Raw genomic sequence first — 9,526 nt, 5'->3', positions numbered from 1 at the left:
ACCTGCACTGCTGGCTTTGATAACTAGACCCACACTAGGGATAACGGATGGATCTATTCTGCAAGAATCATGACTGGATGGGGTCACACAATGAGTCCTCGGTACTGAGTCCCCTCTTCAAGTCTCACCTGGTCCCACCTCTTGGCTCTTCAATTTGGGAACTAAACTTTGGCAAGAGGATCCCCCAGGGGACATTAATTTCTTGGCAAATGCACAGTCGTACATGAAACCGATCCAGGAGGGAGACAAGGGTGTCACAGAGGGGCACAGAGAGACTGAAAGGTGATGGGCATGTACCAGGCTTGTACTGTCGTTGCCACAGGGACTGGCAAGAAACAGAGGTGTGCTGAGAGATGTCACAACCAGCCCTTCTGTTTTTGTGCAGCTGCTTAAGAACAGGAGGCCCGGGATTGGAATGATGTCTAACGGATCACAGGCTCACCTTGTAACCCGCTGGATCTGAGATTCATTCCTGGAACCTGTGTAAAATCCCTGGGTGTAGTGATGCCCAGTTACAAGCCTAGGAGGTTGAGAGAGGGAGATTCCCGGTGGGGCTCATTGGTCGGCCAGCCTACTCTAATTGACTCACAGGAAGAGGTTGAGAGCTGCCAGCAAGTGGGTGTGGCCAGGCATAGTGCCTAGGGCTTTACTACCACAGGGGGCAGAAAGTGGTTAGTTTTGTTTTCTTTTGTTTTGGATGGTGCTAGGGATGGAACTCGGGGACCAGTGCGGGCAAAGAAAGCAGCACTCCACCACGGAACTATTATCATCAATCCCTCATTTAAAAAATCAGAATAAAATGATAGGTAGAATTCAGTCCGGCACAATCGAAAAAGAATATAGTATAATATGCAGCCTGGACTGGCCGCGAGCTCACAGTCATCCTCCTGTCTCGGCCTCCAGTGGTGGCACATGCCACTACACCCTGACATTCATTGTTTGCAGAACAGTGGCCTGCCGGCTGTGCCCAGAGCAGGGATCACTCCACTTTGTGTCCCTGCCCACCATGGGCTGAGAAGAAGACAGGGATGCCTGACCAAGGGCGGGCATGGGAAGCCAGGGTGCCTCCGGGGGCGGCGCGGGGCGGGGTGAGGAGGGGCGGGGTCAGCGGCCACCACCTCTGTGCGCAGTGTCCTTCGCAGAGCAGCCAGCAACTACGTGAGTGGGACTGCGGATAGGTGAGACCCCGACAGCGAGGAGACAAAAGGGAAACTGAGGCCGGCACCGAGCGGGCGGGACTCCTCCCGAGACAGTGTGCAGCTCAGGGTGGTTGGCACCCTGGGGACAGCTGCCAAAGTCCTCCCTATCGGGGGGACTGGGTAGGTTGCTGCCGGCAGCAGCTGGGCGTAGAAGGGAGGCAGAAGGGAGAGGGCCTCTGGCTGCTGGGAATCCTGCCTCCCTTGCAGGGGAGCACTGAGATCCGTGGGAAACTGAAGCTGTGCAAAGGTTCACCCTGGCAGACTATAGGAGTCAGGACTTGCGCCCTGGTTTTCTGATGCCAAAGCCTGCTTCCTCTGCATGCATGCCGTGGCCGCCTCTCCTGCGCGGTGATGTGTGCACTAGGGCACTGCATGCTCAGATCTGTGCCTAGCAATGGCTGGACCGAGACCCGCTGGCGTCCAGAAACTCCGGACAGTGGATACCTGACGGGTGGGACCGACAAACTTGCTTTTTACTCTAGTCTTCGGCTTCCTCTGTTCACGTTCCCCTTGTTAGGGGTTGTGCAAGTGGCGCCTGAAAGCCTGCTTTGTTTGAAAAAGTTGCCACTGGGGTGTTGGGGAAATGGCGTTGCCCAGACCTCATGATGACCGGTTCCTGCCGGTCCTATCCGATCTGTTGCTGGCGCTGTAATTACTTTCAGTATGAGAAAGGCTGGCTGGCAAAAGGTATTAATAAGGATTTGCAGTTTTGTTAAGAATAAAAAGCCCCGAAATTCCTCGGGACAGCAATGGTTCGTTGGAAGGAAAGCTCAAGAATGGGGCGGAGCTTCAGGCAGCGCAAGGAAGAGGGCTGGCTCCATTCTGTTTCTAGGTCACAGCCTCTAGGGAGGTCCCGGAGTAACAGGTGCCCCAGACCCACTGGCCCTGTCCTAGCTTCACAGACTGGGACACTGACATCCCTGAGTAACAGAAGGTCTGGACTTCCCTAGCCAGGGGTGAAACACTATAGAGGCTGCCGGCTCCGGAGCCTCCGTGAAGGAGGGCTCAGGCATCCTATCTGGTCCGGGGCTCCAGATAGCACCATGGTTGGTGCTATTGGCCTGAGACCTTTTGAACACTGGGAAGAGAATAGTGGTGGTCTATGGGCGATCCTTGCCCAGGGAGCTATAAGCCAAGCAGAGGTGACAAAGCTATCCCAGAGTGGCTGTGTGCCATTGTGGGCTTTAGAGACACAAACCTGGACAATCTCTTGGACCTCAGTTTCTTCACCTGGAAAGTGGCACTAGCAAGAAGCCCCCATTGGGTCCTGAGCAGGTTGTGTGGTGGCTGAACTCTGCCTCGTGGCCACTGTGAGGGATACAGGAAGCTTTGGCAGGATGAAGGAAGAGTCCTGGGCTACTGGGCAGTGAGGGAATGGTGCCTTGGTTCCTTCCCCAGAGTCGTGGGGTAGTGAAAGTGGAGAAGTCCTGTAGCCACGGCTCTGATCTCTATTGCCCTGCACCCTCTGTCCAGAGTGTTCTCCAGAGGTGGAGAGGTAGCCACTTCCTCCCCCAGAGGAAGCAGTTGAGTGGTCCCCTGCACGGATAGCCACAGCCCTGTGTGGAGTTTTCCTGGGGGATCTTGGTACCCTGTCTTTTATTCTGGAACATCCCAAGGCCCCTTAGTAAGCTGGCAGCAGGGTGCAGCTTTGGATGTTCCGTGCCTTCTGGAAGAGGCCGAGAGACAAGGGTGAGCAGACTGGCTTTGCCCCCTCTGAGTATTCCTGCCCTGGTCCTCTATACCCTCCAGGGACTCCATCCTGGGCTGATCTCCTACCCAGCCTAGCCCATGGTGACTCAGCTTCATGGGCCCCACCCCTGCCTGTCTGACACCCCTCCAGGCGGGTGACTCAGGAACCGGGCAGTCTCCAAGAGGCCCCTTTCTCCTTCAGTCTCAAGTGGGGTTGGTGACTGTCCTGTTTTGTGACCTTGAATGGGAATAGGGGTCCTCCTTCTGATCCCCTCAGTGCAGCAGAGTATAAACACAGCCTGACCATTGGAGGATGTCAGCAGAGGCCTAGAGTTCAGTGTCCTGTACCCAGATCCTAGCCGCATGGTATGTCCTTGGGATAGCCACCACCCTTTTCTATATAGTGGATGGATAATGGGAGACTTGACAGACTCTGGAATCCATCGATAGAGACATTGGTTGATCCTATTTGTGAACTTCCTGGGCACAGAGCATGGGCCTGCCTGCCCACTCTGCTGGGCGCTGTGACAGGCGCACTTTTGCCTGCAGTGCCTGCACAGAGGTAAGGAGGGAAGAGGTATTGCTTCAGGGTGGGAGGGGGCGATTAAGGCTGGCAAACCTCTAAGGCGGGGTTCTCAGGAAGGAAGCCAGCTACACAGGTTCTGACCTGGTAGGAATGTTCAGAGAAGGTGCTGAGGGACCTAAAGGGGTTCCAGATGGCCGGGAGGGGCCGGGCTGGGTTGGAGCAAGAAGCGACTGCCAGCAGGCGTTGGTTTCTTTGTGGGAGATGGGTATGTTTAGAACTTGATGTTGGCCTGGAAGATTGTTAGTTTAAATTTGGGGAGTTTCGCCTCAGCCAATGAAACACGCTGCTGCTGCTGCTGCTGCTGCTGCTGCTGCTGCTTGCCTGTAATCTAAGCCTTTGGGAAGTTGAGGCAGGAGGACTACTATCAGTTTGAGGCTAGCCTGGGCTACATAGTGAGTATCTTTGTACACCTAAAAAGAGGAGAGGAAGCCACAGTATAAGCTAGGCCACAGTCGTGCAGGCCTGTAATCCTAGCCCTCAGGAGTTAGGAGGCTGAGGCAGGAAGATGGTGCTTTCAAAGGTTAGCCTGGGCTATAGAATGAGTTCCAGGTCATTTTGAGCTTCTGCCTTAAACAAACAAACAAACAAACAAACAACAAAAGCAATAGCAAACGCTGACAGGGTCAGCCAGCTCTTGGAGCAGGAGTGATATTGTGACAGGGACTTGGCCTCAACTAGGGACAGTAACTCTTTCCTTGCTCCCCTCTTAGCCCCTCTGATTAAAGCAGAATCTCTCTGTGTACCCCATGCTGGCCTAGAACCTACAATCCTCCTGCCTAGGGCCCCCCAGTGCTGAGGGGTTACAGGCTGCACCACAGTGTTTGTAGAACACTGCAGCTGCTAGTCCAAACTTTGACAGATGCATAGCAAACGGCCCTCAGGCCCCACCTAATTCCTTCTCTCCTCAGGCAGCCTTTCCAGATTCCCAGATGCCCCCTACAGCTTCTTAGAGCCCCAGATGCTCCCACCCATACAGCTTCTCAGTCAGGTTTGACCTCCAGAACACGCTGCCTCCCAAAGCCAAGTGGGCCCACCCTGCTTTCTGTCACTCATCCTCTGCAGTTACCTGTCTCCCCCTCCCTCCCCAAAAGCTTATGTTGAAAACAGTTTTCAACTCATTAAAAATGTCCTCTAAGCCATGACTCAGTGATGTAGGTGAGTCACCCCTGCTACACAGGAGTCTGACACAGAAAGTTCAAGATCTGTCTAGGCTATTCTAGTCTGTCCCTCCTTCCTTCCTTCCTTTCCTTCCTTCCTTCCTTCCTTCCTTCCTTCCTTCCTTCCTTCCTTCCCCAAGATAGTGTTTCTTTGTATGGCCCTGGCTGTCCTGCAAATCACTTTGTAGACCAGGTTGGCCTCGAACTCACAAAGACCTGCTTGCCTCTGCTTCCCGAGTACTGGGATTAAATGTGGATGCCCCCATCTCCTAGTTTACTTTCTATTGCTCTGATAAAGCACCAGGACCAAAAGCAACTTGTGGAGGAAAAGGTTTAGTTGGCTTGCAGCTTACAGTCCACCGAGGAAAGTCAGGGCAGGGACCTGGAGGCAGGAACTGAGGCAGAGGCCATGGAGGAGTGCTGCTTACTGGCTTATTCCCTTGCTCAGCCTGCTCTTACCGAACCCAGGACCTCCACCTGCCCAGTAGTGGCACCACCCACATTGGAATAGATTCTCCCACATCAATCATTAATCAATAGAATGCCCCACAGATTTGCCACAGGCCAGTCTGATGGAGGCATTTGCTCAGTGGAGGTTTCCTCTCTCCAGACTCTCACTTGTATCAAGCTGACAAAAACAAGCAAGCAAACAAAACTAACCAGGACACTTAGTGAGACTTTGTTTCAAAATAAAAAGTAAAAAGACAGCTGGTCATGTAATCAGTGGTAAAATGCTTGTCTGGTGTGCGTGAGGCTCTGGGTTCGGTGTCCTCAGGGTCAGCAAGAAAAGGAGGAGGAGGAAGAAGGAGCAGGAGGAGGCAGCAGCCTTCCAGGTCCAGGGTTGGGGCGTAGCTCAGAACACTTGCTGGCATACAGAGGCCCTGGCTTGGATTCCCAGCACTCAGAAACGAACAAATGAAAGTCCTTTGAAGCTTGACTGAGGGAGTGTTTGAGACTCCCCTTTGTTGGGCACAGTACTAGCGACTTTTCTGTTGCTGTGTTAAAACACCACAGCCAAGGCAAGTTATAGAAGGCAAGGCATTTGGCTTCTAAGAGCGCTGAGAGTCTATCTTGGTGGGGAGGCATGTGGCAGGCAGGCATGGCGGAAGGAGCAGGAAGCTGAGAGATCCCTCCTTCAAAGGCAAGCAGGGGGCAGAGAAAGCGAACTGAAGTAGGAGAGGCTTTTGGCTTGCAAAGCCTGCCCCCATGATGTACTTCCTCCAGCAAGGCCACATCTCCTAAGCCTCCCCAAATGGCTCCACCAACCAGAAGCCAAATATCAAATATCTGAGCCCACAGGGGACGTTCTCTATCAAACCACTACAGGCAGTGAGGTGGTTTTGTTGTACTGTAGATTGAAGTTAGGACCTGGCTAACCAAGCCCTCTGTTTACCTACCACTGAGCTACATCTCCAGCCCACAGAATTTGTATGTGGGAGGTTAATCTCTGTGTGTGTGTCTTTGTGTGATGCACATGTTTGTGTATGGGCGTGGAGGCCAGAGGTTGACATTAAGTGTCTTCCTTAATAACTGCCCACTTGGTTTGCTGAGGTGGTATCTCTCAGGGAGCCGAGTTTGCTGATTCCTGCTGGTCTGGCTGGGATCCCATCTCGGCCTCCACAGTGCTGGGACCGCAGGTGGATCGCCATACCCACCCGCATTCCTATGGATACCGGGGATCCAAACTCCACTTTTCATACTTGCACAGCAAACGCTTGACCCTACTGAGTCACCTCCCCAGCGCGGCTTCTTATCTAATGCAAGCAGACACCCCCTGATTCTCCAGCTGCTGTTCGTGCGAGTGTTCATGGGAACCATTTTTTTTGATGGGGAAACTGAGCCTCAGTCAGGGTACTGACTGGCTTAGTACTCCCATAGCAAGCAGAGGCAAAGCAACCCAGGACTTCCACACTAGGTTCCCCAATTCTCTAGCTCACAGGGTTTTGACTCCAGCTGAGAGACTGGCTGCAGAGGGACCGGGACCAACTATAAGACATGGCAAGAGGGCTGGCCATCAACCTTGAATGTTTTCCTGAGTGTCCATGTGAACGTAGCGTTGTGAACAGGGCAGAGCCTGGCCCAGAGTACTGAGACCGACCCCTGGGCAAGGGCACGAGTGTGGATGGTGTGTGGACTCTGCTCTCCTCCCTCGCCCATCAGGAATAGGTGGGCTGGTTGATCCCGGGGGACAGGACCTCAGAGGCATTGAAGGCGATGCTGCGCTGCTTCCCATGGGTCTTTAAAACATCTCTCACCCGCCCTGTGTTCTCTTTCAGATCTTTTCAGGACAGCGGTTGCAGTAGCTATGGCTCCATCCTGGGTGCCTGCCGTGGGCCTCACTCTGGCGCCCAGTCTGGGGGGCTTCATGGGCTCCTACTTTGTGCGCGGTGAGGGCCTCCGCTGGTATGCTACCCTGCAGAAACCCTCCTGGCATCCGCCTCGCTGGACACTGGCTCCCATCTGGGGCACACTGTATTCGGCCATGGGGTAGGTGGCTGCAGGTACCACCTTGCACTGTCCTGTTCCCCATGGAATCAGGCTGGGCACTGAGCCCTTGTGCAGAGGGAGGCCTCAAGACAGAGTGGCATCATTCCCCCCTTAGGGAAGGGAGGGTGGCAAGGCTGCCAACCTATGCATTGCAAGATTGAACTTTTTCCTGCTGGCCTCTGGGAACCCTGCCTGAGCTTACACTACCGAGACTGTCCCATGTATAAAGGTCAGTGTGGACAACAGCAACATGTGCTAAGACAAGTGGCAGCCACATCCTTTGGTCATTCTGTACAGCACCAGACCCTGGTGTGGTCCATTCCCAGAAGCCCTCTGCAGTGGTTGCCTCATGGTTTCAACAGCCTGCACAACCAAGCTGCCATTTGTTTGGCCCCTTACCCCCAGCCTTCATCCTGTAACCACACACTGACTCAGGGTCTCAATTCAAACCTCCAGTGATTTTTTTTTTTTTAAAGAAACAAAGGCCCAGAGAGGGCAAGCAGCTTCTCTGAGATCACACAGAAGTCAGTGGCAGGACATAACCAAGCTATCGCTGAGTGGTCTTGGGAGGGTAGCACTCTTGGCCTTGCCCTGGGATGTCCTGACCTGTTGTCTGTTTCAGGTATGGCTCCTACATGATCTGGAAAGAGCTGGGAGGTTTCACAGAGGATGCTGTGGTCCCCTTGGGTCTCTACGCTGGTCAGCTGGCTCTGAACTGGGCATGGCCCCCCATCTTCTTTGGTGCCCGGCAGATGGGCTGGGTAAGTGTGGCCGTAGCTTGACTCTGAGGTCAATGGAGATGGCTCTGGGGGAGCAGGTGACAACACATCCCAGATGGGGTCAGTATCTGCAGCTGCGGGGGAGGCCGGTGGCTTGCAGACCCTTTAGGAGTTGCTTGAGTCAGGTGCAGTGGGGCCCCTAAAGCCCCAGCTCTCAGGAGGTTGAAGTGGGAGGATCAGTTGAGCTCAGAAGAGGGCTAGGCCAGCCTAGGTGACAGTGACCTCTGTACTAATGCCTCCTCTGTCCATCTTCCCTCCATGAAGAATGTCCAGAGGGCCAGGTTGAAGTGGGTGGGGCTGTGATCTTGGGTTCAGAAGCCATGGCAAGAGACGCCAGCATTATATCTGGTGCTATGTGCATGCTGATACACGGGGACAAAACCTCTCCTTAAAAATGTTCTTGTTCAGCTTTGGTGATACATGCCTGGCCTGTAGTCCCAGCAGAAGCAGGAGGATTGCTTTAAGTCTGACAGTCTGGTTTACAAAGCTAGTTCAAAGTCAGCTAAGATGACATAGGGAGACCGTCTTGAAAAAAAGTTATTGCTAAGCCTGGGGTGTGCACACCATGGCAGTTTGACCCCTCATATTGGCCTCATACTTGACAGTGTTGTATCTTCAGATCAGAAGCCTTCCGGCTGCTGCTTGAACATGTGTCCCCTTGGGGCTATCATACATGGGGCTGTCTCCATACATGGCACAGCAGGCAGGGACTTACAGACAGGGAAACTGAGGCTGATAACGGAGAGCAGAGGCAGCTATCACACCTCAGGGATGCTCTAGAGCTAAGAGAGACTTCCAACTTTTAGACCCAGCATGGCCTGAGCCTCCCCACCTCCTGTCTCTGCAGGCCTTGGCAGACCTTCTGCTTGTCAGTGGGGTAGCAACCGCCACAACCCTAGCCTGGCACCGAGTGAGCCCACCAGCCGCCCGACTGCTCTATCCCTATCTGGCCTGGCTGGCCTTTGCAACCACGCTCAACTACTATGTATGGCGTGATAACCGTGGCCGAAGTGGTGGCTCTCGGTTCCCAGAGTGAGCGCACCCTACCCACCAGGACCACAGCACTGCCAGCCAGCTACCATGGATGGTGGCCATCATGCTTTCATGACCACCGGGCCTGCTGGTCTACCTGGGTCTTGGCTCAGGGAGCCACCAGGCAGGTCAGGGTGGTCCGTGCCAAGTCCTACCCAGGGACAGTTGTACCTGCCTTTCTGCACTGCTCCAGGCATGCCCCAGGATCATGGGGCTTTTAAAGCTAAATAAAGTATGTGTAGTTGACTCTGTAGTTAGTGGGGTACCCAGTCTGTGTGACGGCAGAGGCTGTGGCCATGCAACGTGGCTCTGTTGCTGGAGCTATCTAGGCTGCATCCCCAAGCTTCTCTACCTAGGGTAGCTTGCCAATACCCAACTGACAGGAAGAGGGTGTTGAGGACCAGCACCAATCGACAGGGCTGCCTTGCCGGCCCAGACCCACTAAGACCAGATCCGCTAAGACCTACCCCTACCAGGGCTCCATCTGGATGACCTATATAGCCTCTTTAGGGAGCAGTTGGCTGACAGGACAAAGTGCCTTTCACATAAGCATAGACTCCCCCCTTCCATATGCCTCATGGGTGTATATGGTCCCCA

At 54.0% G+C, this 9,526-nt stretch overlaps 1 protein-coding gene across 6 annotated transcripts; it reads left to right on the top strand.

Moving 5' to 3' along the window:
• Window positions 1-1,107: 1,107 nt before the first annotated feature.
• Window positions 1,108-9,175, top strand: Tspo (translocator protein). Of its 6 annotated transcripts, XM_041672485.1 has the most exons (5): window positions 1,157-1,178; window positions 3,166-3,254; window positions 6,908-7,118; window positions 7,741-7,879; window positions 8,745-9,175. In XM_041672485.1, exons 3-5 carry the CDS (start codon window positions 6,937-6,939, stop codon window positions 8,931-8,933), a joined length of 510 nt encoding a protein of 169 aa, XP_041528419.1. In that variant the 5' UTR covers window positions 1,157-1,178; window positions 3,166-3,254; window positions 6,908-6,936; the 3' UTR covers window positions 8,934-9,175. The 6 variants fall into 6 exon arrangements, with proteins under 6 accessions (XP_041528418.1, XP_041528419.1, XP_041528422.1 ...); XM_041672484.1 differs by lacking the exon at window positions 3,166-3,254 and having other exon boundaries at window positions 1,108-1,178; XM_041672488.1 differs by lacking the exons at window positions 1,157-1,178; window positions 3,166-3,254 and adding an exon at window positions 1,299-1,319.
• The last annotated feature ends 351 nt before the right edge of the window (window positions 9,176-9,526 follow it).

This window comes from Microtus oregoni, unplaced genomic scaffold (assembly GCF_018167655.1).
Source record: "Microtus oregoni isolate MIOR12 unplaced genomic scaffold, Mior012 000022F_ref0000154, whole genome shotgun sequence".
NCBI lineage: Eukaryota > Metazoa > Chordata > Mammalia > Rodentia > Cricetidae > Microtus > Microtus oregoni.
This window is presented reverse-complemented; position numbering and strand designations above follow the sequence as displayed.

Bases quoted from the DNA above. Each gene is read 5' to 3' on its own strand.
- Tspo (XM_041672483.1), top strand. From the start codon at position 1,551: ATGTGTGCACTAGGGCACTGCATGCTCAGATCTGTGCCTAGCAATGGC. The intron at 7,119-7,740 runs GTAGGTGGCTGC...TGTCTGTTTCAG, and splicing joins ACACTGTATTCGGCCATGGG to GTATGGCTCCTACATGATCT. The intron at 7,880-8,744 runs GTAAGTGTGGCC...CTGTCTCTGCAG, and splicing joins GTGCCCGGCAGATGGGCTGG to GCCTTGGCAGACCTTCTGCT.